The sequence below is a fragment of the Aythya ferina genome (genome assembly GCF_964211825.1).
Source record: "Aythya ferina genome assembly, chromosome: 18".
Lineage (NCBI taxonomy): Eukaryota > Metazoa > Chordata > Aves > Anseriformes > Anatidae > Aythya > Aythya ferina.
Genome location: NC_140317.1, coordinates 11,921,025 through 11,942,238, shown reverse-complemented (window position 1 = coordinate 11,942,238; position 21,214 = coordinate 11,921,025). Strand labels below are relative to the sequence as shown.

Here is a 21,214-nt window from a genome sequence, read left to right as displayed (position 1 = left end):
TGATGCTGGCAGGGACAGGGCTGTCGCTGCCTCCCGGCTGCTCTGTCCCCTGCTCGGTGCCGCGGTGGCTCCCTGGGGGTGTGAAAGGCAGCACGGCGTGGAAGCAGCCCCGCTCCTCCCTGGCGTGCGTAAAGCAAACGCCGTTTGTAATCGTTAGGGAAAGCAAACAGGAGTGAGCCCGGGGCTGGCGCAGCATCCATCAGCGCCGAGCTGGGGGAGCAGCGGGCGGGAGGGCACCGAGCCTGCAAACGGGCACCCCACGGGGGCAAGGCAGGGATGTGTGGGGCCTCAGGGGCTGCACGGTGGTGGCAGGACCCGAGCTGGGGGCACGTTAAGGAGGACAGGAGGGTGCCGGTGCCCGGGCTTTTGGCTCCGTGTCCCGGGACCTTGCTGCTGTTTGCCACCCCCTTTCCTCCGGGGTGCCCCCAGTCCCGTCCCCATAAACCCCTTCCCGAGGAGCGATGACAAATCAGGAAGCTAATGAGAAATTAATAAGGCAGCTGTGCTAACAACTAATGATAATGGCAAAGTCGTTAAAAAAAGATTCTTTACATGTTTTTAATTACAGCAATTAAGGGAAGTCAATAAAAATCCCCCCCCCTTCCCCTTTCTCCACGCACCCTGCTTCGCTCTTTTCGCTGGTATAAATCTGCGGCCGCGGGCACCCCAACCTTGCCACAGGAGCCAAGGTCATCCCTCGGCTCTCCCTGCTCAGGGGGGGTCACCGGGGAGCCCCGGGGCTTGATCCCACCTCGCTGTCCCCATCCTCTTCTGGGTGATGGGGACGAGCTGCTGTGGGGTCTGCGGGGATGGCTCCTGGGACGAGGACAGCCCCGGGCACGTGGGAGCAGTTTGGGGGCTCGGGAGAGAAGAGCAGACCCCGCGGATCCTCCCCACCCCTTTGGGACCCCATCCCTGTGGCCTCCAGCCTGCTCCTGGGCCGGATCCTGCCTCGTCCCCATGCTGCTGTCCCCTCTGTCCCGCAGACATGGGGAGCTTCGAGGACAGCGAGGCGCAGCAGAGCGTGTCCCACGGCGAGGCGGCCGTCATCCGAGCGCCCCGCATCGCCAGCTTCCCCCAGCCCCAGGTCACTTGGTTCCGCGACGGGAGGAAGATTTCCCCCAGCAGCCGCATGTGAGTAGCCCCTGAGGAGCCCCCAAGCCCCGGTACCCCCTCCCCAGTATCTCCCAGTATCCCCCCAGTATCGGGGGGGGCTGCTCTTTCCGTGCTCAGCAGCCGTCCCGAGCGCCTTGCACTGAAACCCGGGGAGGGACTTGGCGACGGATGGCTCCGTTTGCCATCAGGGAAGTGGATGGAAAGAAAAATAAGAAAAATAAAGAAAAATGAGAAAATAAGAGGGAGGAGGGTGGGCAAAGGGGGCTCGGCACGTGCTGGGGCAGCAGCGGTGTGAGGGAGCTGGCACGGGACACGTGTGCCAGGGATCCCTGCGGGGCCAGGCTGGGTCCCAGCGCTGCCGGAGCGCAGAGCCCACTGCTGGCAGCCTCAGCCCATGGGAATTGAATTTGTAACCCACATTATGCAGGAATTGAACTGGGCTCCTTTCTATTTGCAGAGCAGGATTGAGGAGATAAAACTCCCTTATCTCATATTTAATGGTAAAATATATTCCCCAAACCATTTTATGTTTCCAGCAGATTAGATCGTTCCATAAAAAAAAAAAGAAAAAGGCGCAAAAAAAATAAAAAAAAGCCCTATTAATCTTGCACCACCCGATGCGCTTCGGCGGCTGCTTGGCGTGGGAGGTTTGTGGGGGGTGTGGGGCTGGGTCCTGGCATGGTCCTGGGGCCACCAGCTGAGCTCTGCTCCCTCCGAGGGACGGGGACGTGTCTGGGTGCCATCCGTCTGGGGGTCCCGTGGGGTGGGGACCGAGGGTCCTGGCACATCGCTGTCCCTGTTGGGCTCACGGCCCCTGTCCCACGCTCTCCCCGCAGAGCCATCACGCTGGAGAACACCCTCGTCATCCTCTCCACGGTGGCCCCGGACGCGGGGCGCTACTACGTGCAGGCGGTGAACGACAAGAACGGGGACAACAAGACGAGCCAGCCCATCACGCTCACCGTGGCCAGTGAGTGCGGGGGGCCCCGGGTCCCTCTCCCCAGCACCGCCTGGCTCGTGCCCAGATTTAATTTGCAGTAAATCTCCTCGGAGGCTTCTGCTGACTTAACAGTTTGGCTGCCTCAAAATTTACACGGGCACCGTGCTGCAGAAGCCGGCGCCGGGTGCTAATTGTGCGTCCAGCAGTGCCCTCCCCGCTGTCCTCGTCTCCGTCTCGGTGCTGCCAGGATGCCCACGGGTGCTGGGATGGGTCCGTGCCCCAGGATGGGATGCTGAGATTGGCCCCACGTGGGATCAGCTCAGCTGGGGGTCACCCTGGCCTGGCCACGGACCCCTCTTGGTCCCTATTTCTCTGGCTCAGCCCCTTTCTGGACATGACCCGAGTGGCCCCAAATGTCTGGACCCCTTGGGACCCACCCCAGGGTCCCCGCTCAGTGGTGACCCCAACCCAGGGAAACGTCCCAAAGTGGCCTCAGCCCTCCTGGAGCTCCCCCCCAGCTCTGTTTGCTCCGTGGCTGCTTTGACACCTCCGTGCCTGTCCCCCCCTCCCCTCCCACCTCATTAATCTGCTGCTCTGCACCTCGGGCATCCCGGTGCATAATAAACAACTTAGAGCCCGTGTTTATGGATTCAGCTATATCAGCAGCTTTCCAGCCGATCACATCTTTACAGCGTCTACATGAGGGTTTTTTATTGTCGCAATTATTTTGCTTTATATACTCCCTCCTCCCCGCCAGCCGGCGCTGCGCCGGGACCTGCTGCCTGCGACGGGTGCCGGGGGGGGGGTCCTGGGGGAATTGGGGGGCTTAGGGGGGAGTCGTGGAGGCACCCAGGGGCTAAGTGATGGGCTGGGACCCGCTGTGGGAGATCCGAGCCCTCAGCCCTCTGCTTCCTGCCCCCTTTGCCCCCTTCACACCATGTGGGTGCTGACGGCTGTCTCTCTGCCCCATTCCTCCCCAGACGTGGGTGGCCCGGCCGACCCCATTGCCCCCACCATCATCGTCCCACCCAGGAACACCAGCGTGGTGGCCGGCACCTCGGAGGTGACCATGGAGTGCGTGGCCAACGCCAGGCGAGTAGCGGAGAGGATGGGGATGGGGATGGGGATGGGGGACCCCCCCCAATCAGTTCTGCAAGCACCAGGGCGAAGCGTGAGCCCCAGGGCTGGGTGCCCCAGCTCCCCCGTGCCACTCCGGGTCCCTTCCCACTCTGGTTCCTGCAGAGCGGAGGGAGGTGGGGGGCTGTAGAGGGGGTCTAGAGCTGGCTCTTGACGCCCTCCTGCCCCCCCCCCAGGCCGCTGATCAAGCTGCACATCATCTGGAAGAAGGACGGGGTGCCTCTCTCCAGCGGCATCAGCGACTACAGCCGCCGCCTCACCATCCTCAACCCCGCGCTGGGCGACAGCGGCTACTACGAGTGCGAGGCCGTGCTGCGCAGCAGCAGCGTGCCCGCCGTGGCCGAGGGCGCCTACCTGTCCGTGCTGGGTGAGGCACACGTGCAACGAGCTTTGGGGGGTCTCAGAACCCGGGAAGAGGCGGTGGGAGAGGGTGGTGGCTGGGGTGGGAGCGGGGGATCCTGGCGCTAACGCCGCCCGTCCCGGTGCTTTCCCTTCGCAGAGCCCCCGCAGTTCGTCAAGGAGCCGGAGAGGCACATCACGGCCGAGATGGAGAAGGTGGTGGCCATCCCGTGCCAAGCCAAAGGTGAGGAGCGGCCCCCCCCCGCACCCCGTGCCCCCTCGCGGCCCCGTGCCCGCCGCGGCCCCGTCCGTGACGCAGCCCCGTGCCACGCAGGCGTGCCGCCCCCCGAAATGGCCTGGTACAAGGACGCGTCCCTCCTCCACCCCGAGCGGCTGCCCCGCTTCCAGCTGCTGGCGGACGGCAGCCTGCAGATCAGCGGGCTGCTCCCCGACGACACCGGCATGTTCCAGTGCTTCGCCCGCAACGCGGCCGGCGAGGTGCAGACCACCACGTACCTGGCCGTGACCAGTAGGTGCCAGCCCCCCCCTCGTCCCCCCAGAGCCCTGCGTGGGCTCTGGGTAGGGTGGGACCCCCCTCACCGGGCTCGATGGGGACCCCCTCCAAGCAGGGACGGATCCTCCGTGCCCAGGATGGGCACTGGGGAGGGCTTCACGGGTGGCTGTGAATCTTTTTGCCCCCCCCAGGCATCGCCCCCAACATCACCAGGGGCCCCCAGGACAGCACGGTGATCGATGGCATGTCCGTCATCCTCAACTGCGAGACCTCGGGGGCTCCGCGCCCGGCCATCACCTGGCAGAAAGGTAAAGGGGCTGGGGGCTACGGGGGTGCGGGCAGCCCCGGGTGGTCTCTGCAAACCCACAGCCCTCGGGTTTGGTCCCTGGGCATGCATCCAGTGGGTTTGGCTGATGGCTGGGTGCTGTGGGTGATGGGTCCCCCCCCTGTGCCACCCAGGGGAGCGGATCCTGGCCAGCGGCTCGGTGCAGCTCCCGCGCTTCACCCTGCTGGAGTCGGGCAGCCTGCTCGTCAGCCCCGCGCACCTCGCCGACGCCGGCACCTACGCCTGCCTGGCCACCAACTCCCGTGGCGTGGACGAAGCCTCCGCCGACCTGGTGGTCTGGGGTAAGGCACCCGTGGCACTGCGCTCCGCAGGACGGGCCCTGCTGGGTGCGAGCTCCTGGGATGCCCGGGATGGGCACTGGCACACTGCTGGGCTGCTCAGGGGGATGCTCAGACGTGCTGCCACGAGGCCACGTGTGGCACTGTCCCCACTGTCACTCCCCTGGTGGCTCTGTCCCCACGCTGATGCCCGGTGGCTCGCTTTGTCCCCCCCCCGCAGCACGGACACGCATCACCGACCCCCCGCAGGACCAGAGCGTCATCAAGGGGACCAAGGCGTCCATGAGCTGTGGGGTCACCCATGACCCCAGCGTGGATGTCAGGTGGGTTCCAGGGGCTGGGGACGGAGCCGGAGATGCTCGGTGGTCCTGCAGTGCCACCTGGTGCCCTGCGCACGGGGATCCCGGCGCTGGGTCCCCTGTGCTGCTTGGGGAGGGGGCTGCAGGGTGCCAGGACGCCCCCCCTGGGTTCCCACCCGGCACAGGTACGTCTGGGAGAAGGACGGGACCCCGCTGGGCACGGAGAGCGGCCCCCGGCTGCGTCTGGACGAGGCGGGCACCCTGCACATCTCCCAGACCTGGTCGGGGGACATCGGCACCTACACCTGCAAGGTGCTCTCGGCTGGCGGCAACGACTCGCGCAGCGCCCACCTCCGTGTCCGGTGAGACCCCCCCCTCTACCCCACAAGGCACCCCGTGCCCCCCTTACCCCTGTGCCCACACCCTAACCGCTGCGCCCCCCGCCCCGTCCAGGCAGCTCCCCCACGCCCCCGAGAGCCCTGTGGCCGCGCTGAGCCCCCTGGAGAAGCGAGCCATCAACCTGACCTGGGCCAAACCCTTCGATGGCAACAGCCCCCTGCTCCGCTACGTCGTGGAGGTCTCCGAGAACAGTAAGGGGCTGCCCCCACCTGCCTCGTCCCCGTGTTGTCCCCGTGCTGGCGGCTCTGCTGTCCCCACACGGTGCCACGGGGCGAAGTCCCATCCTCATCATCGCCCCGAGGCAGGCTGCGGTGAGGAGGGAGGGAAGGGGATGCTGCAGGGAGCCTGGGGACCCACAGGACCACGTAACCACCAGGCAGGGGATGCGGGTACCCTGCAGGCTGGGTCCTCTCCCCCCACAGACGCTCCCTGGACCGTGCTGCTGGCCAGCGTCGACCCCGAGCTGACGTCGGTGGTGGTGAGGGGCTTGGTCCCCGCTCGCTCCTACCAGTTCCGCCTGTGCGCCGTGAACGACGTGGGCAGGAGCCAGTTCAGCAAGGACACGGAGAGGTGAGCTGCAGCAGGGGAGCCGAGGTACCCCAAGGGGGACGCCGGGTGCTCACCCTTGCCTCGTGCCCCGTAGGGTTTCCCTGCCCGAGGAGCCGCCCTCTGCGCCCCCCCAGAACGTCATCGCCAGCGGGCGCACCAACCAGTCCATCATGATCCAGTGGCAGCCGCCCCCCGAGAGCCACCAGAACGGTGTCCTCAAGGGCTACATCATCCGGTAGGTGCCAGCAGAGGGGTGCGGGCACCCTGTCCCCAGCGTCCCCGGGGTGCTCGTGGGGGTGCTGGTGGCTCTGATGGCTCCTCGTGCCCAGGTACTGCCTGGCCGGGCTGCCCGTGGGCTACCAGTTCAAGAACATCACCAACGCCGACGTCAACAACCTGCTCCTGGAGGACCTCATCATCTGGACCAACTACGAGATCGAGGTGGCGGCGTACAACAGCGCCGGCCTGGGGGTGTACAGCATGAAGGTGACCGAGTGGACGCTGCAGGGAGGTAGGCAGGGACTTGGTGGTGGTCCCAGCGGGGCCAGGGCTTTGCTTTGGGGGTGTGGGGCTCCTGGGGGACAGGACACGATGGAGAGGATGAGCATGGGGACCACGCACAGGCTGCATAGCCATGGCGCGGCTGGGGAATGTCCTGGGACACCACCCTGGATGCCCGGGGTCCCTCTGCCAAGGGAGGGGACCCGGCAGAGCCGCCACCAGCCTCCCCTTTTGTCCCCGCAGTCCCCACCGTGCCCCCAGGGAACGTGCAGACCGAGGCCACCAACTCCACCACCATCCGCTTCACCTGGAACCCCCCCAGCCCCCAGTTCATCAACGGCATCAACCAGGGCTACAAGGTGAGGGGGGATTCCCCCCGAAATCCGGGCAGCCTGCAGGGGGGAGCTCCGGGACCACCCCTCACAAAGTGGCTCAACGTCCTCGCTGGCAACCCCGGCCGCTTGAATCGATTCCAGCCCGACTATTCAAACAATATTTACCCAGATTTAACACTTGCATGGGCTCGGAGTCTCCGTAATTAATTCCAATTTGCAATTAATTCAAATTTACATTAATTAAATTGAATTAAAACATTAAACTTGTTTCTTAATCCACTCAAAAGAAGTTCAGGAATTTAATTGCCGCTGAATGCGATAACCGGAGCAAGTAGGATATTTAACGTTCTTATTAAACGCCACTTAGTATTTTTGATTAGTATTTTTAGGGCCTAATTAGTGTTTAATTAAGTTGCTATAGGCTATCTTGCACAATAGCAATTAAATGCCCAAACATCCGTCCTAAACGGAGGCGAGCGGGCGATTACGCGCCGTTATCGCGGGGAGTTAATCACCGAGCGCGCGCTCGGAGTCGGCTCGTGCGGGTAAACACGCGCCTGGTAGGCAGCCCCGAGCGCTCCCCGCGCCCTGAATTGATATTTAATCCACTTCGAATAAACGTGGGGCTGCTTGGGGTGGTGCCGTGGGGACGGGGACGCCCGCCCCAGCGCCTTCTTCCCGCAGCTCATCGCCTGGGAGCCGGAGCACGAGGAGGAGGCGACGGTGGTGACGGTGCGGCCCAACTTCCAGGACAGCGTCCACGTGGGCTACGTGGCGGGGCTGAAGAAGTTCGCCGAGTACCTGACGTCGGTGCTGTGCTTCACCACGCCGGGGGACGGCCCGCGCAGCCCGCCCCAGCTGGTGCGCACCCACGAGGACGGTACGGGGAGGGAGCGAGCAGCCCCGTGGTGGGGTTGGTGACAGGGTGGGGGACGTGGCACGGGGTGCCCCCGAGCCCCCTCCGTGCTCGCCCCGCTCGGGGATCCCGTGGGCTCCGTCTGTGCTGTGTGCTGACTCTGGGTGTCTTTGGGCAGTGCCCGGCCCCGTGGGACACCTGAGCTTCAGCGAGATCCTGGACACGTCCCTGAAGGTCAGCTGGCAGGAGCCCCTGGAGAAGAACGGCATCCTGACGGGTGAGGGTGCAGAGCGCGGCCCCCTGAAGACCCCATAGCACCTCTCCGTGCACCCTGCTCGGTCCCAGGGGGTGGGTGACATGGGGGCTGACGGCTCGGGGTGCCCCCCAGGCTACCGCATCTCGTGGGAGGAGTACAACCGCACCAACACGCGGGTGACCCACTACCTGCCCAACGTCACGCTGGAGTACCGCGTCACCGGCCTCACCGCCCTCACCACCTACACCATCGAGGTGGCCGCCATGACCTCCAAGGGCCAGGGCCAGCTTTCCTCCTCCACCATCTCCTCGGGGGTGCCCCCAGGTGAGCGCGGCGGTGCGGGAGGGCTGCGGGATGTTACTGGGGTTTGGGGGCGAGCAGCCGGTGCCGACCGCCCTGCCCCGTCCCCCCCCGCAGAGCTCCCCGGTGCCCCCACCAACCTGGGCATCTCCAACATCGGTCCCCGCTCCGTCACCCTCCAGTTTCGCCCGGGTTATGATGGCAAAACCTCCATCTCCCGCTGGCAGGTGGAGGCACAGGTACCGGGGGTGGCTTTTTGGGGGTGGCACGGGGGTTTGCCGGGGGGGGGAGGGCGGCTCACCCCCACTGCCTCCCTGCAGGTGGGGCAGAGTGGCGAGGCCGAAGAGTGGAGGCTCGTCCACCAGCTGGCCAACGAGCCCGACGCCCGCTCCATGGAGGTGCCCAACCTCAGCCCCTACACCTACTACAGGCGAGTGGCCGGGGCTGCGCTGCGCCATCCTCCCCGGGGGGGGGGACCTGGAGCCCTCTCGCCCCCCGCCGTGACCCCCCCTCTTCTCCCCTCTCAGTTTCCGCATGCGGCAAGTGAACATCGTGGGCACCAGCCCCCCCAGTTTGCCCTCCCGGAGGATCCAGACCCTGCAGGCCCCCCCGGACGTGGCGCCCGCCAACGTCACCCTGCGGACAGCCAGCGAGACCAGCCTGTGGCTGCGCTGGATGGTGAGGGGGGCACCCTGGGGTGCTGCGCCCTTGGGGTGCGGTGCGCATTGGGGGGCTGGCTGGAGGCTGGGGGGCTGAGCTGGGTGGGCCTGGGGGGTTGAGGGGGGTGGAACTGGGGTGGCTGTGGGACACGGGGAGTGACGGTGCCTCTTTGTGCCCCCCCGGGCCAGCCCCTCCTGGAGCAGGAGTACAACGGGAACCCCGACTCGGTGGGCTACCGCATCCGCTACGCGCGCTCGGACGGGCGGGGGCGGGCGGCGCTGCACGTCGTCCACGACCGCGTGGAGCGGGAGTACACCATCGAGGACCTGGAGGAGTGGACCGAGTACCGGGTGCAGGTCCAAGCCTTCAACGCCATCGGCTCGGGGCCCTGGAGCCACCTGGTGCTGGGGCGCACGCGGGAGTCAGGTACCGCCGAGCCCCCGCGGCACCGGGTGCCCACCGTGGCTGGCCCTGATGCTGATCCCTGCTCCTGTCCCCAACCCCTGTCCCCCTCCAGTGCCTTCCTCTGGTCCCAGCAACGTGTCGGCGCTGGCCACCACCTCCAGCAGCATGCTGGTGCGATGGAGCGACATCCCCGAGGCCGACTGCAACGGCCTCATCCTGGGCTACAAGGTGAGCGGCTCCGGCAGCCCCGGCTCTGCCTGCCCCAGGAGCCACGGCTCGCCCGGGTTGTGCCACCTCCCGAGAGCCCGTGCCGGTCCGTGCCACGCTGCTCCAGCCTTGGAGCACTGAGGGGTGCGTTTTGTCCGTGTCACTTCGGTTTTTTTTGCAGGTGATGTACAAGGAGAAGGACTCGGAGGCGCGCGCTCAGTTCTGGCTGGCGGAGGGCAACGCGTCCCGCAGCGCCCAGCTGACGGGGCTGGGCAAGTTCATGCTGTACGAGATCCGCGTGCTGGCCTTCACCAGGATCGGCGACGGCGTGCCCAGCCGGCCCCCCGTCCTCGAGAGGACGCTGGATGACGGTGGGTGCCGGCACGTGGGCGAGCAGAAAGACACCGATGAGCTAAGGGGGTCCCTGGGGTGCCAAAAGCCATCCCGTCCCGTCCCCTGGGGCAATCCCTTTTCCCAGGGATGCCGTTCCCAGCGGTGGGGGACGGGCCCCGTTTGTGCTGTGCCCCTCACGGTGGTCCCCATCTGTCCCCCTTCCAGTGCCCGGCCCCCCCGTGGGGATCCTGTTCCCCGAAGTGAGGACGACCTCGGTGCAGCTCATCTGGCAGCCGCCCGCAGCACCCAACGGCATCATCCTGGGTAGGTGGGGAGCCGTCCCGTCTGCGCTGCTCTGCACGGGGTGCAGACGTCCCGTGGGAGCAGGGATCAACGTCACAGGGCAGGGACCAACTCCTGGCCACCCCCAGAGCACCTCAGAGCCACCCATTGCCCCCAGGGTTGGGACGAACCCCCCCCTACTGTCCCTAGGGAGGGAGGAGGGATGCTCTGAGTGCTGTTCCCTTCCCCGCAGCCTACCAGCTCACCCACCGCCTCAACACCACGGCGGCCAACGCGGCGGCCGTCGAGGTGCTGAGCCCCAGCACCCGGCAGTACACGGCCACGGGCCTGCAGCCCGAGTCCACCTACCTGTTCCGCATCGCCGCGCAGACCCGCAAGGGCTGGGGCGAGGCGGCCGAAGCCCTGGTGGTGACCACGGAGAAGAGAGGTACGAGGGGCGCAGCTCTCCGTGGTGGTGGTGGGGGGTGCCCAAGGGGGGTGCCCGCAGTGATCCCAGCCCCGTTGCCTCTCGCAGATCGCCCGCAGCCCCCCAGCAAGCCCCTGGCACGGCAGGAGGACGTGCGTGCCCGCAGCGTGCTGCTGTCCTGGGAGCCGGGCAGCGACGGGCTGTCCCCTGTCCGCTTCTACACGGTGCAGACCCGCGAGCTGCCCGACGGCGAGTGGGCGCCACACCCCGCCGCCGTCAGCCACAACGCCACCGCCTTCGTCGTGGATAGGTGAGGCACGGGCCGGCCCCGAGTGAGGCCGTGCCCCGATGGGGATCCCGAGGGATGGGCGCTGCTTCGGGTACCCGCCCCGTGCCTCGGTTTTCCCCATCTGATGGGAAGAAGTTGCCCCTGGGTTGTGGTGTCCCCTGCTGCACCCCTGCTCTGGCAGGAGGGATCCGTGGGGCTGCCCCCCGCCACCTCACTGTCCCCGTCCTGCAGGCTGAAGCCCTTCACCTCCTACAAGTTCCGCGTGAAGGCGACGAATGACATCGGGGACAGCGAGTACAGCGAGGAGTCAGAGTCGCTCACCACCCTGCAGGCGGGTCCGTGCCCAGAGGGGCCGGGGACGGTGCCCTGGGCATCTCCGGAGCCTCACCACCCGCTTCTACCCCGCAGCCCCCGAGGAGGCCCCCACCATCCTCTCCGTCACCCCGCACACCACCACGTCGGTGCTCATCCGTTGGCAGGTACTGTCCCCTCTGCCCCCCTTTGGGGACCCGCCGGGAGGTGGCACCGAGGGGTGGCCGTGCCAGCCAGGTCCCTGGGGGCTCTCCAAGGCTGGGGATCGGGGCTGCGCTGACCCAAACCACCCTGAGGGAGCTGGGGACAGCTTCTAGGGGTGCCCCAGCTCAGAGAACCCCCTCCCCACCCTCTTTTGCAGCCCCCAGCCGAGGACAAGATCAATGGGATCCTGCTGGGCTTCCGCCTCCGCTACCGCGAGCTGCTCTACGACAGCCTGCGCGGCTTCACCCTGCGCGGCATCGGCAACCCCGGCGCCACGTGGGCAGAGCTCACCCGTGAGTCCTCGTGGCCCCAGGGGGGACGTGGGGACACCGGGCTGGGGGGTGGCACGGCGGGGGGAGTGCGGGGCAGGGCAGCGTCCTGCGTCCTGCGCTCCTCTGCCGGGTGCCAGCCCGGAGCTGTCAAGGTTGAGTTGTGCCCCGTGGAGTTGGCGCTGTCCCCTTTGTGTCACTGTCCCCTTTTGTGTCACCGAGTCTGTCGGTCCCTAACGCACTCGTCTGTGCTGGTCCCGCTGTGCTCAGCTCGCTCTGTGCCTGCAGCACGGGTGTCCCCGTGTGCGCACCTAACACGGGGGGGCTCCGATGTCCCTGCTGTGTCTGTGCGTGCTGCTGTCCTCAAACCCTGAAGGGGATGGGGGTGACACCCACTCTGGGGACAGCAGGGATGCCAGGGACCCAAGACCAGACCTTGCCCTGCTGCTGCGCTCAGCAGCAGTCACTTGGTCCCATGTGGAGACCCCGCAGCCCAGACCCCGCTTGTGCCACTCACAGCAGGGGGACAGGGGACAAAAAGGCTCCTCAGTGCCGCGACAGCCCTGTTGGCACCCAAGGGACCTTGTGGGGTCCCCCGACTCACCCCAGGGTGGGCAGCTGTGCTGGGGGGGGTGCTATGAGGAGGGAGCCCCCCCTTTGCTGTGCCAGACTAACGCTGCCTGCTCTCCCCGCGCTGTGCCGTGCCGCCAGCCGTCTACGCCGTGCACAACCTCAGCGAGGTGTCCCTCACCCAGTACGAGCTGGACAGTAAGTCACCGCTCCTCCTGCCTGTCCCCCCCCCCCGCTGCCACCCCCCTGTGTCACCCCCAGCCTTCACCATGGGCTGAATCCTGCCCTGCGCCCAGGGGACGCCTCCGTTGGCTCCTGCTGCTCCCCGGGGACACCCTCAACAAGGGGCCCCCCCGGGGGTGGTGGGACCCCGCTGATCCCTTCCCTTCTCCCTCCCCCAGACCTGAGCAAGCACCGGCGCTACGAGATCCGCATGAGCGTGTACAATGCCGTGGGCGAGGGCCCCCCCAGCCCCCCCCAGGAGGTTTTTGTGGGTGAAGCGGGTGAGTCTGACTTCCTGGGGCGCTCAAACGCCCTGGTACCCCGTCCTCCCCCGTGTCACCACGCGGCAGCCCCGTGGCCCCCATCCCCTCTGCACGCCCCCGAGGTGCCCGTGCATCCCCCGCACCTTTTAGGGGGGGTCTCTCCCCCTCCCTGGCCGCAGCCAGGCGGTGATGCTGTCCCCCTCCCTCGGCGCAGTGCCCACCGGCGCGCCGCAGAACGTGGCGGTGAAGGCGGCCACGGCCACCCAGCTGGATGTCACCTGGGAGCCACCACCCCCCGAGAGCCAAAACGGGGACATCCAGGGCTACAAGGTACCGAGCCCTGGCCACCGGGCAGCTGGCACTGAGCTGGGGGGCACTGGGAAGGTGCTGGGGGGCACTGGGAAGGTGCTGGGGGCCCTGGAAAGGTGCAGGGTGCCACGGGGTTGTGCTGGGCTCCCTGGGGAGATGCTGCGTGGGTGCTGTTGGGGGGAGCCCTGGGAGGCACTGGGTGTACTGGGAGGTGCTGGGTGCCCCGGGAGATGTCAGGAGCGCCACCAAAAAGGGACGCGGGGCGCAGCGGGGCACCAGAGGGCGCCGTCGGCCCTCGGATGCGCTCGGTGCGGGGCTGTGGCTGCGCGCTGCAGCCCTGGGCGCATCCAGCGCGGATCTCCGGGGTCCGTCCTGTGCCAGAAGCGCAGCATCACGAAATATCCGAGCTGGGAGGGACCCCCAGGGATCATCGCCTCCAACTCCGGGTCCCCAAAGGCGCACCCAAAAAAATCAGCGCGTGTGTGAGCTGCGGGCAGGGCGCACGGCCGGGGTCCAGCCCGGTCTGGAGCCGGCCTCGAGGGGAGGCTGCTGCTTTCCCTCCTGCACACCCAGAGCCCCCAGGGGTTTAGGACGGGGGTTTAGGAGCCTGGGCAGGACTTCAGGGGGTGTCTGAGCACCACGAAGGGCCCGGAAGGGTGGAAGGGGGGACGGATTGGGCACGAAGGGGGTCGCCTCGCCGTCCTCCTGCAGATCCACTTCTGGGAGGCTCAGAGGCACAACGAGAGCGCGCGGGTGAAGACGCTGTTCCTGCCCGAGACCGGGGTGAAGCTGAAGAACCTGACGGGGTACACCTCCTACTGGGTCAGCATTGCTGCCTTCAACGCCGCTGGAGACGGGCCCCGCAGCCCCCCCGTCAAGGGACAGACACAGCAGGCAGGTGGGGACGCGGCACGGCCACCCCCGGCGGGGAGAGGGGCCGGCACGGTGCCGGGGGGGGGGGGCATCCCCGTGAGCGCTGAGCTCTCCCCGTGTCCCCCCCACCTTGCCCCGTTCCCTTGCAGCCCCCAGCGCCCCCGGCTCCATCCGTTTCAGCGAGCTGACCACCACCTCGGTGAACGTGTCCTGGGAGCCGCCGCCGCTGCCCAACGGCGTCCTGGAGGGCTACAGGCTGGTCTACGAGCCCTGCATGCCCGTGGACGGTGAGGGCACGGCGGGGGCTGCTGGGGGAGCGCGGGGGGGGCCCGGCTCAGCCTCGGTCCCTGCAGGTGTCAGTAAGATCGTGACGGTGGACGTGAAGGGGAACAGCCCGCTGTGGATGAAGGTGAAGGACCTGGCGGAGGGCGTCACGTATCGATTCCGGATCCGGGCTAAAACCTTCGCCTACGGGCCCGACATCGAGGCCAACATCACCACGGGGCCTGGGGAAGGTAAGGGGGGGGTGTGAGGGATGCAGAAGGAGATGTGTTTGGGGACAGCCCCCCCCGGTGCTGCTCCTGATCACTAGGACCATGTGGGTCCCGTGGGGATGTGTCCCCGTGCCACCAGCTCTGCTCTGGGTCCCCAGGTGCCCCCGGCCCCCCCGGTGAGCCCTTCATCTCCCGCTACGGCTCGGCCATCACCATCCACTGGTCGAGCGGGGACCCAGGACAGGGACCCATCACCAGATACGTCATCGAGGCTCGGCCTTCAGGTACCGCAGCTCCGTGCGCCCGCCGGGGGTGTGACGTTTTTTTGGGGAAACCGAGGCAGGGAACATCGGCTGAGTGGGGGGGGGCTGCGTGAGGGATTAGGACCCGGCGCTGGCCACGTGCCTGCCCCAAGGGTGCTGATAAAAACCCAAGGGTGCTGATAAAAGGACTGATGGAAAGGGTCCAGCAAGCTGCTGATCTCACGGTTACAGAGGCGCTGACGTCCCCTGGGCCAAGCAAGGGGGCTCCGAGGTGTCCCACAGAATGGGGGGGGACAGGAGCCCCTGTCCCCAAGCAGGAACCAGTGGGCACAGCCGTGCTTTCTCCTGCAAGCTGCTTTAATGCCTTCTCCTGCTGCACCGACAGCCCAACTGATGGCTAACGGGGCGCCGCCTGGCCCTGGGTCACGAGCAGGGAGGTGATAAATCAGCCCCGCGCCTCGCTCTGGCTTTTTAATGATGCTGCAGCGAGAGCTCGGCGCCTGGTGGAGCCGGGCAGATGGCAGAGGGCACGATCCCAGCAGGGAGAAAAATGGGAGAGGGGCTGGGAAGGGGCACGTCCCCCAAATGGCTCGAAGGGGAGAGCAGCCCCTCGCGCCGGGGAGCCCCCCGCAGGGCTGCTGCCACCCCCCCCCCTCAGCCCCTTCCCTCCTGCAGACGAGGGGCTCTGGGACATCCTCATCAAGGACATTCCCAAGGAAGTGACCTCCTACACCTTCAGCATGGACATCCTCAAGCAGGGGGTCAGCTACGACTTCCGTGTCATCGCCGTGAACGACTACGGCTACGGGACCCCCAGCACGCCGTCCCCCTCGGTCTCAGGTAGCTGCTGGGGGGACACCGAGGGGTGTCCCAGGGGGGTGCCATCTCCTCCTGCCGTCCCCACCTAAGCAGCTCCCTCGCACGGACCCAGTTCCCACAAAATCCCTCGGGGTCTCCCCATCCGTACTGCTTTGCCCCCCCCTCTCCTCTGATCCTTCCTGCTGTGTGCCCCAGCCCAGAAAACCAACCCCTTCTACGAGGAGTGGTGGTTCCTGGTGGTCATCGCCCTGGTGGGGCTCATCTTCATCCTCCTGCTCGTCTTCGTGCTCATCATCCGCGGGCAGAGCAAGAAGTACGCCAAGAAGTCGGACTCGGGTGAGCGCCGGGGTGGGCACCCATTTGGGGACCTAGGGGGGGGGGCTGCCTGGGATGCAGGAGGAGCAAAATGCGCATGGGATGGGGAGGGAGCACGCTGGGCATCCTTGGATCTGTGGGGTGCCAGCTGAGGAGGTGTGGGGGGAGCCTCTCCAGGGCACCCCTGCCTGCTTTTGGGGTCCAAATGGGTCAGTGAGAGCCCCGAGCAGTGCCCAACCCTCCTGCCTTGGGGCTGCCCCCTCCCGAGACCTGGTGGATCCAGGAGGATGCAGCAGGCTTCGCGGAGAGGGCTGGAAGCTCGAGGGATTAAATAAAGGGCTTGTCCCGCTGTCAGCTGCGGAGGCAGGGCAGCACAGGGGCTCGGCGGAGGTCAGCGGGATTAGCCAAACACGGCTCTGTTTTCTTAGCTGTGTCAAGGGCTCAAATTGTGGGGAAAATCCAGGGCTCCTCGTTAAGCAAACAGAGCGGGGAGCTGGCGGCGACGCTGGTGGCACCGGGCACGGGGCCGCGGAGGGACCCCACGGCTCGTGGGGGTCCCCAGGCTGTGCCACCCCCAGCTCCAGGGCTGGCACTGCCCCTCCTGCTGCCCCCCAAGGTGTTGGGGCAGGGGCTGGGGTCACAGCACCCTCACTGGGGAGTCTCGGGGAGGAGGTGAGAGGCTGAGCCCCTGCCCCGCAGGGAACGGCTCCAAGGCGAACGCCCTGAGCCACGGCGAGATGGTGAGCCTGGACGAAGGCAGCTTCCCCGCCCTGGAGCTCAACAACCGGCGCCTCTCGGTCAAAAACTCCTTCTGCAGGAAGAACGGCATCTACACCCGGTAGGGACCCCCTCCCCGCAGCCCCCTCCCCGGGCACGAGGCCGTTTTCCAGCCCTTGTGCCCATCCCGGTGGCGCGCAGCGTCCCGGAGGGGGTCTCGGAGTGGCCGGGGGCACCCCGCGGTGGTGGCCCTGGGGGGTCCCGGGGTCTGGCAGGACCCCGAGGTGGTCCTGCCCTGAGCACCCCCCTCCTGTCCCCGAGGTCCCCGCCACGGCCCAGCCCTGGCAGCCTGCACTACTCGGACGAGGACGTCACCAAATACAACGACCTGATCCCCGCCGAGAGCAGCAGCCTGACCGAGAAGCCCTCCGAGGTCTCCGACTCTCAGGTACCCCCCCGGGGGCTGCGCACGGGGACGGGGAAACGGGGAGCAGAGGGGCTGGGGGACAGGAGGGACGCTTCTGGGGTCCCCCCAGTGCCTCACCACACTCTCTGCCCGGCCCCACGCGGGTCCCGCTGTGCGTTTGGGGTCGGCACTGCCAGTCCCGTGCCCCCTCCCGCATTGAAGCATCCCCGAGGCCTCGTGGCACGGCTCCAGCAGGAAGCTGGCACAGCCCCCGGCCCGTGGGCACCGCAGGGGACGGCACGGGGACGGTCCCCCCAGCAAGAGGACAGAGGGTTGGGGACTGTCCCGCTGCCCGGTCGCTGGTGGCAACGGCGGTGGCTCTGCCAACCCCACAAAATGCCACTTTTGTGTCCTCCCCCGGGCAGGAGCCAGCCTCTGGGGGAGCCCACGGAGCATCGCCCCCGGGGCCGGATGCTGGGAAGCAGCTGAAAAGACGAGGCTGAAACCAGGGGCAAGGTCCTGGAGGTCCCCGCGGCACAGCCCCGTCCCCGAGCAGGAGGGAGATTGGCCCCCAGCCCCCCCTTTTCTCCTCCCGCGCCAGCTTTTTTTCGCCGTGGCGCAGCAGATCCCCGCTCCCCTCCTGCCTGAGCGGGGATCGAGTGTCTTTTGAGGAGCCGAGAGGAGCGGAGAGAGCTGAAAGCTGGCGCGGCGCTGCCTCCCCGCAGCCCCTCAATGGGCCCTTTGTGCGCGCCCAGGAGAAGCTGAATCCAATTACCCAGAGCTGGAGGCAGGGGGGGGCCGCCCGCCAGCACCCTCCTCCCCACCACCCTCACATCCCTAACCCTAAAAACCCTAAAAAAGCCCTAACCCTACAACCCCTTACACCCCCACCACCCCCGGTCCCCGCCACCCTGGGGGCCCCAGGGCCACGCAACACTTTTGTGGGGAGGTTTTGTTTTGCTTTATTTTTTGGGAGGTTTTGTTTTGCTTTATTTTCTGGGGAGGTTTTGTTTTCCTTTAGTTTTGGGGGAGGTTTTATTTTCCTTTATTTTTGGGGCAGGTTTTATTCTGCTTTATTTTTTGGGGAGGTTTTATTTTACTTTATTTTTTTGGGGAGGTTTTATCCTGCTTTATTTTTTGGAGAGGTTTTATTCTGCTTTATTCTTGGGGCAGGTTCTGTTTCCCTTTATTTTCATGGGAGGTTTTTACTTTGCTTTAACAAAAAGGCAGCAACACCCCGGCACCTATCACATCCCCCAACCCCCCTCCTTTTTGGGGCTGCTGGTGCCGGGAGCCCTCTCCCCTCTTCTGGGGCCGGCGAGCTGTGCCCCTTACCCCACTCTCCCCCTGTCCCCGTCCCTTTAGGGCAGCGACAGCGAGTACGAGGTGGACCCGGGCCACCAGAAAGCCCACTCCTTCGTCAACCACTACATCAGCGACCCCACCTACTACAACTCGTGGCGGCGGCAGCAGAAGGGCATCTCGCGGGCGCAGGCGTACAGCTACACCGAGAGCGACTCCGGGGAGCCCGACCACGCGCCCCTCTCCACCAGCACCTCCACCCAGCAGGGCAGCCTCTTCCGCCCCAAAACCAGCAGGACTCCCACCCCCCAGACCCCCGGCAACCCCCCCACCAGCCAGCCCGGCACCCTCTACCGCCCGCCCAGCAGCCTGGCCCCCGGCTCCAGAGCCCCCATCGCCGGATTTTCCTCTTTCGTTTGATTTTTTTTTTTTTTTTTTGGAAGAGAAGCGGAAAGAAAGGAGCGAGAAAAAATACAGGAACAAAAAATACAAAAAAAAAAAAAAAAAAAAGCCCCAAGGAATCAAGAAAAAAAGCGACGAGGGGGGGAAGAGGAGGAGGATGCTGAGGGTCCCAGGGCTCCTGGCTGCCGTGGGCACAGGCTGGAGCTTGGGCTTTTTCCTTTTCTTGGCAGAATTCGGAGCAGGACGCCGGGTGACTGTGCTGGGCTGGGGAGCAAAGCCCCAGCTCGTCTTTTGGCCAAAGCTTTCTGCGTTCCAGCCTCCTCGGCAGGACTCGGGGCCGGCAGCTCCGCGCCCTGGGGGCTCTGGGGGCCCCTCGCCGTGCCAAACCCCGGCCCCTCTGCTCGGGGGGGCCACGGGGCCGGGTGGTGACACAGAGGATGACTGTGGGGGGCGAGGGGCTTGAAAGCCTCTGGAGGGGGAACCCCCAACCCGGACCCTTTGGGGAAGGGGCCAGGACCCGTGTGGATAATTAATTCCTCTCGTCAACACGCCACCCCCCCCCAGGAGAGCCCCGAGAGGTGCAAGTGGTGCTGACGTCCCCTCGGATTTGCACCCAGGGGCTCTGGAGAGGACTCGCTGGGGGTGGCACGGTGACCGTGGCCACCCCCCCGCCTTCCTGGGGCTTTGGGGCTGGTTTTATTTCAATTCCCTTTGGAGCCAGGGGCACGCAGGGGGGAGCGATGCCCGGGGGGGCTCCAGGGACGTGAAGAGGGGGGGGGTTTCTGGGGTCTCTGCACAGCAAAACACCCGCAGTGCCTACCGGAGAGCCGGGCACCAGCCGGCGGGGCTGCGGCGCCCGGGGCGAGCCGAGGGAGATGCCAATAAAGAGCCTGAGGATGAGCCCAGTCCCTCTGCCCTCTGTCACCTGTGGGGACGTGTCCGTCTGTCCTGCAGCGGCCGGACCGCTGTAGGGTGCCAGCCCAGAGCAGTGGGGTTGGTGCCTGGGGTAAAAAGGGGTCGCTGGAGGGAGGGGACCCCGTGTTTCTTGCAGCCAGCCCCTGCCACCAGGCTGACCGAGGGCCTGGGGGCGAAATTGGGGTGAAACAATGGGGTTTCAGTGCCTGTCACCCCCCTGGGTGTCAGGGGATGAGGGAGGAGCTGCGCAGGGGGCAAAGCACAGTGCGGGCACTGCAGATTTGGGCTGGGTGTGGGTGCCAGTGGCGTTAGCACCTCGCATCCCCCTGCCCTGCCTCAGTTTCCCCGTGGCACAGACACGACCCAGCCGGCTGCTGCAGCCAGGACGAGCTCTTGGCACCACGCTGGCCTTGATAAAATCCCCAGATGGGGCCTGTGGGCTGCCAAGGGCGAGCACCACCAGCTTATCAGGGCTGGGCCAGCCAAAGGGGGACAGAGGGCAGAAGCCAAAACCCCAAAATTTGGCCGTGCGGCTCCGGGGTGGCACCCGCTCTCTACACCCCAGGGCAGGGAGGCGATGGGGAGGTGTTCGTGTGCCAGAAACGGGGCTGTGACCCGTAAGCCGAGGCTGAGCCTTTGTGATTCACTTTTATTTCTTTCTTTTAGCTGGCGTGACGTCGCTGTAGCCAAGCGGTAACGTTTTATTCTCCGGGTTAAGCCGAAGGGAGGTGTAATTAGAGCTCGGAGAAATGCTCGGCGAGGTGGAAGAGAAACCGCCCGCAGCCTGGGCTCTCCTTTTCCTCCCCGATTCCCCCAGTTCCCTGCCAGCTCCCGGGGCCGAGCTGGGGCTCTCCACCTTTCCCTTGTGGGCTGTGGGGACAGGGCCAGCCCCTCCTGGTGATGGCACGGGGGCTCAGCGCATCCTCAGAGCCCCACCACCCCCTGCTCAGCACCACCGCGCCGTGCACCCCCTGAGGCTCCCCAGCGCACGGGGCTGTGCCGGCTGCGGTGCCACCGGGGTTCCCGGGAGGGCATTGGGGTTGTGTGAGCTCAATCCCAGCACATTGGGGCCGTGCTTTCTGGGAACAGAGGAGAAATCCTGCCCGTGGCAGGCTCCGACCTGCACGCACCCTGCCCCGGCGCTCGCCCGGGTACCTGCGGGTGCCGAGGCGCCGGCGGTGAGCGGGCGGTGCGGGTGTGCCGGGGGGGTGGATAACCACACAACCCCAGCTGAACGGCACGGGGAAGGGGTGAAATCCCATATTTCTAGCACGAGCTGCTGTCTGTGGGGTGCTGGGGGCTGTTGGGGAGGCTTCTGGACACGGCCAGCGCCAACACAAGCCCTGGGGCTGGGGGGATTTGGGGATCTGGGGGGCTGTGCCCCACTCCCAGCACCCTGGCTGCCTGCCCGGTGATCCCCACACCCCACTGCAGCTCCTGGGCTTGGGGGAAAGTGCCCGGCGTTCCCAGAAGCATCTCCTAAGTGGCCAAGCCAGCAGCAGCAGCAGCAGTAGCCAAAGCTGGCAGGAGCTGGCTGGGGAGGAGGGGACCGGGCTGCTGGGAAACCCGGGCACGTTTTCCCTGGCTTTTCAAAGTGCTTCACAATTTATTTATTTCTATTAACTCTGCTTTCAAAAGCTGCTGAGATGAGCGAAAAAAAAAAACAGCGGCGGGGTTCGGGGAGGGTCGTAACCACCCAACCAACCCTGCTCCCCAGCCTCCGAGCACCTCCCTGGGGGGACCTCATTCAGCCCCTGGGGCTCTGCGGGGCCGGAGCCGGTGCGCAGAGGA

General features: G+C 66.2%; 1 protein-coding gene across 1 annotated transcript in view; it reads left to right on the top strand.

The window, feature by feature from the left end:
• The window catches only part of SDK2 (sidekick cell adhesion molecule 2), a 44,508-nt gene extending 25,111 nt beyond the window's left edge, over positions 1 to 19,397 (top strand). Inside the window, exons 4-45 of the mRNA XM_084492638.1 lie at positions 987 to 1,134; positions 1,953 to 2,086; positions 3,037 to 3,148; positions 3,370 to 3,560; positions 3,693 to 3,776; positions 3,867 to 4,061; positions 4,238 to 4,354; positions 4,506 to 4,673; positions 4,891 to 4,993; positions 5,155 to 5,331; positions 5,423 to 5,559; positions 5,791 to 5,938; positions 6,012 to 6,152; positions 6,247 to 6,428; positions 6,662 to 6,777; positions 7,438 to 7,633; positions 7,788 to 7,886; positions 7,998 to 8,189; positions 8,283 to 8,404; positions 8,486 to 8,595; positions 8,693 to 8,843; positions 9,014 to 9,251; positions 9,343 to 9,458; positions 9,619 to 9,808; positions 9,996 to 10,094; positions 10,306 to 10,500; positions 10,588 to 10,789; positions 11,000 to 11,103; positions 11,177 to 11,247; positions 11,442 to 11,577; positions 12,265 to 12,321; positions 12,525 to 12,626; positions 12,823 to 12,938; positions 13,629 to 13,815; positions 13,940 to 14,077; positions 14,144 to 14,305; positions 14,443 to 14,568; positions 15,223 to 15,387; positions 15,562 to 15,702; positions 16,381 to 16,519; positions 16,720 to 16,846; positions 18,170 to 19,397. Coding sequence (XP_084348764.1) covers positions 987 to 1,134; positions 1,953 to 2,086; positions 3,037 to 3,148; positions 3,370 to 3,560; positions 3,693 to 3,776; positions 3,867 to 4,061; positions 4,238 to 4,354; positions 4,506 to 4,673; positions 4,891 to 4,993; positions 5,155 to 5,331; positions 5,423 to 5,559; positions 5,791 to 5,938; positions 6,012 to 6,152; positions 6,247 to 6,428; positions 6,662 to 6,777; positions 7,438 to 7,633; positions 7,788 to 7,886; positions 7,998 to 8,189; positions 8,283 to 8,404; positions 8,486 to 8,595; positions 8,693 to 8,843; positions 9,014 to 9,251; positions 9,343 to 9,458; positions 9,619 to 9,808; positions 9,996 to 10,094; positions 10,306 to 10,500; positions 10,588 to 10,789; positions 11,000 to 11,103; positions 11,177 to 11,247; positions 11,442 to 11,577; positions 12,265 to 12,321; positions 12,525 to 12,626; positions 12,823 to 12,938; positions 13,629 to 13,815; positions 13,940 to 14,077; positions 14,144 to 14,305; positions 14,443 to 14,568; positions 15,223 to 15,387; positions 15,562 to 15,702; positions 16,381 to 16,519; positions 16,720 to 16,846; positions 18,170 to 18,526 — 6,191 coding nt within the window. The 3' untranslated portion in view covers positions 18,527 to 19,397. The remainder of the gene's footprint in view (positions 1 to 986; positions 1,135 to 1,952; positions 2,087 to 3,036; positions 3,149 to 3,369; positions 3,561 to 3,692; positions 3,777 to 3,866; positions 4,062 to 4,237; positions 4,355 to 4,505; positions 4,674 to 4,890; positions 4,994 to 5,154; positions 5,332 to 5,422; positions 5,560 to 5,790; positions 5,939 to 6,011; positions 6,153 to 6,246; positions 6,429 to 6,661; positions 6,778 to 7,437; positions 7,634 to 7,787; positions 7,887 to 7,997; positions 8,190 to 8,282; positions 8,405 to 8,485; positions 8,596 to 8,692; positions 8,844 to 9,013; positions 9,252 to 9,342; positions 9,459 to 9,618; positions 9,809 to 9,995; positions 10,095 to 10,305; positions 10,501 to 10,587; positions 10,790 to 10,999; positions 11,104 to 11,176; positions 11,248 to 11,441; positions 11,578 to 12,264; positions 12,322 to 12,524; positions 12,627 to 12,822; positions 12,939 to 13,628; positions 13,816 to 13,939; positions 14,078 to 14,143; positions 14,306 to 14,442; positions 14,569 to 15,222; positions 15,388 to 15,561; positions 15,703 to 16,380; positions 16,520 to 16,719; positions 16,847 to 18,169) is intronic.
• The last annotated feature ends 1,817 nt before the right edge of the window (positions 19,398 to 21,214 follow it).